This window comes from Arachis stenosperma, chromosome 3 (assembly GCF_014773155.1).
Source record: "Arachis stenosperma cultivar V10309 chromosome 3, arast.V10309.gnm1.PFL2, whole genome shotgun sequence".
NCBI lineage: Eukaryota > Viridiplantae > Streptophyta > Magnoliopsida > Fabales > Fabaceae > Arachis > Arachis stenosperma.
Genome location: NC_080379.1, coordinates 25388231 through 25391725, shown reverse-complemented (window position 1 = coordinate 25391725; position 3495 = coordinate 25388231). Strand labels below are relative to the sequence as shown.

Here is a 3495-nt window from a genome sequence, read left to right as displayed (position 1 = left end):
ACTGGAATTACTTTTATATCTTCAAATGATGCTTTCTTTAGTTTTAGTGAAGCATTGGTCTTCTTTCATAACGTCCTGTTTTTATAAACTCTCATTGCTTCCTTTTGTTTTTATACTTTGTATTAATTTTTCCTTGTTCCAGACTTCATTTTCTTTTCTTCTTTTTAATATAAATTGTCTTGCAAGTTTGTTTTCAATATTATTTTGCTTAGATTCAAAGTGTTGAGTCTATGTACTATATTGCAGTGTGGTTCTTAAAACATTTAATTGTTTGCTGCATATGTGATAAATTCCCTTTTTCCCAATATTTTTACTATACTAATTACTTTATATTATTTCCTATTTGAATCTTTGGAATCCTAATTCTGCCATCCTCAGGTGCTTCACTATTCCTCACTCTTTCCATTACCCTTGTCTCCATCATATTCATTCTCTCTTCCTCGTTGCGCAACACTGCTACTCTCTGCCCCAAGTCAACACTCAGTGCTGCCGTTTTTCCTGTCCCCCAGATCACCAGTAGCTAAACTCTTCATTTAGATTGTAGCTTGTCACTTTCTCTCTTTTTGTTAGTTAGATGCTTGCCTCTATGTTCATTTGTGCTGCCTCATCAGGCTATTAACAGCTGTAGAAGGCCGTACATTTTCGACCTTCAAGGAGGTTGGTTGATTCATATAAATTTCTTGTTTCTTATGTAGTAATTTCATCTTGGTGCAGGCATATTGTTTTTCCTCTCCTGATAAAACATTCAACATGCTTAATTTTTCTTGTAGGATCTCTAAACAGTCTTCTGGCCGAAAGTACTTGGTCTGTTTCCACCCCTACCATAGTGGGTGCTCTAGAATTTGAAATAGATCTGTTGTCACCTCACTGTGCGATCACTCACTTAATGTCTGGAACTCCTCTCTCCAGTCACAAGCATCACCTCCCCCCCTTAAAATATGTATGTGAAGTATATTATCCCCTTTCTCTTCTGTTCCTTCAAATTCCAATATCAGTAGTACAAAATAAACTCTTCTCTTCTCTTCTGCACAGGTTTTCATGTCTGATTGGTGGCTTGCCAAGCCTTGCCTTCCACTCCAGGGTTTAGCGGTTGGTGGCATTGCTTATGGCCAGTAAGAATCAACCAATTAATCTTATTTTTTCATTTGATTTTTCTAAGTTTGTTTTGAACTTATGTTTCATTACACTACATTTCCCTTGTTCTTGTCTATCCTGCAGGAGAGAGAGAATGTTCTTATCGACAGTGATTGCAAAGAGGCACGAGGCGAATGTCTTGGAGACTGAAGACGGAGTCACTCTTCACTTTAGTAGTTTCATTAACAGCTCTCGCTCGTTTCAGAATGGCTTCCCACGTGAGGTACTATGTCCATATTCATATTCCTATCTTATTCGGTTTTTGATTACCATAGGTGAACTTAATCACTTCACTCGTGCAAATGCAACTTGTGCACCAAGAGCAACAACAACAAATTAGTCTAGTCTAGTGTAGAAAACCAATTCATGCTTTGACTATCAACCTTCCAAGTTGATGGCACAAGCAGATATATAAAAAGAAGAGTAAAGAAATATTTTTTGTCCTTAACGTTTGCGGTTTTTTTCAAAAATATCATTAACGTTTAATTTTATTCAATTTTGTCTCTAACATTTTCGATTTATTCAATTTTTTCATTGACGTTTTTAATTTGTGTCAAAACTACCCTTGAATTATTTCAATTTTGTCCCTAAAGTTTTACAAAGAATTAACGTCCAGGGGTAATTTTGATACAAATTGAAAACGTTAAGGGCAAAATTGAATGAAACTAAACGTTAAGGAACAAAAAATATACTTTACCCTAAAAAGAATCAAGAGAGTCTATTCTAAATTGTATTTGACAATCTGTTTATTAGTACAAAACTCAAGAACACAAAAAGAAAGTACCAAACAGCAGAGCATTACTTAGAGTTGGTTCGGGATAGTTGGTTACTTTATAAAATTATACTCAAATTCAAAAAGTATATAAGATGCTCTACCTACCTCCATAGTCAATTGCTAGGATTAGAATTCTCCTAATGAACCAGATATCAATTGTCTTAATGTTAGTGTTTGCTGCTAAATCTCTTTAAACAGGTATGTGAAGACTTCTTGTTGGGATTTCCAGACGATTGGCAAAAGTACACTGCTCATAGTTTTAGAGCTAAATGTGTCGATGGGGATACTGGATTTTGTGAGCTAAATGCTTCTTTACACAATAGGGCTATTGATCCTATCCCATTTTCCATTCGTGATAATCGTTCGGCAGAGAGACATGATTTTTCATCGTCCAATGATGGAATTCTCGAAGCAAAAACGAATATCTGCAATGAACCAGAGAATTCAATTGCCAATGTTTTAAAGCAATCCGTATCAAAAAATAGTGTGGAATGCAGCAATAGCAAGAAAACTGTGGAGGGTGAACGCAAGGACAATATTGTGAGTCTTAAATCGTCTCAGTCACTTGTTGACACGATGGATGATGGTGAAAATGGAGTCTTAGTAGCTGCACCAATAAGCCAAGTTGGAAATCCAAACAACGATCAATCTTTGACAGGTGTGTTTGACCGGAATCCATGTAAAGTTCATTCTGGGAAAAGCATGGTTGGATCTCCAGTTTCGACAACGAAAATCAGAGTAACACAATCATCGGGTGACTGCAAGGAGGAACATGTTAGTCACACTAGAAAATGTTCGAAAAAAAATCTCACATCACTCAAAGAAACCAGTTCTTGTCCAGTTAGAAGATCTCCCAGGCTGCAAAGTAAACGAAATGAGCAAGTAAAACCTGTATGAGAAACAAGTCGTCATTCTTTGTTGCGGTAAGAAATGGATTAATTGTTGTTGTTTTGTCATTGTGTCTTTGCAATAGGTTTGAGAACGAATTGATTCAAGTTATGTACATCATGGAATGGCTTTCTGTCTAGTATCAAAATTCTTGATTTTTATACCTGGATGGCCATTTTTTTAACATTAGTTTGTCTGTTAGGCCGACAAAAATAAGTAATAAGTAGTAACTCCAAGTTTTGTATTTAACAAAGCCCTCATGTATATAATTCAAAATTGTGTAAGAATATTTTGATAACTATTTATGATGTACATAAAAAAATAGACCAAAATGGTTTATGCTTTTAATCATGCTTGCAAAATGTAACAAAATTTAATCTTTAAAATACTTTTTGAAATATATATATAACACTATAAAAGTATGGTATTTTTGTTAGTGGCTTAAAAAATCGGTGGGATTTTTATAGTTTACCTTAATGGTAGAGACCAAAATTAATTAGTATATATGCATTTAAAATTTATGATGAGGAGTTTGTCCAAGATTAGCAGAGTATATCACATTTAATAATCAATAAGCTCCCCATGTTGACGAATAAGCTTACTCCTGTTAGCAAGCTTAAACTAGTCTTAAATAAATTGAATTTGATTCTCAATTTATGGACTACAAACGGTAGTTGAATTAGAAATTTATTCGAGGG

General features: G+C 34.6%; 1 protein-coding gene across 1 annotated transcript; it reads left to right on the top strand.

Moving 5' to 3' along the window:
• Nucleotides 1–1038: 1038 nt before the first annotated feature.
• LOC130965727 (kinetochore-associated protein KNL-2 homolog) lies at nucleotides 1039–2904 on the top strand. The gene is made up of 3 exons (XM_057890487.1): nucleotides 1039–1112; nucleotides 1219–1357; nucleotides 2108–2904. The coding sequence occupies exons 1-3, from the start codon at nucleotides 1039–1041 to the stop codon at nucleotides 2804–2806; spliced, it is 912 nt and encodes a 303-aa protein (XP_057746470.1). The 3' UTR covers nucleotides 2807–2904.
• Nucleotides 2905–3495: the final 591 nt, after the last annotated feature.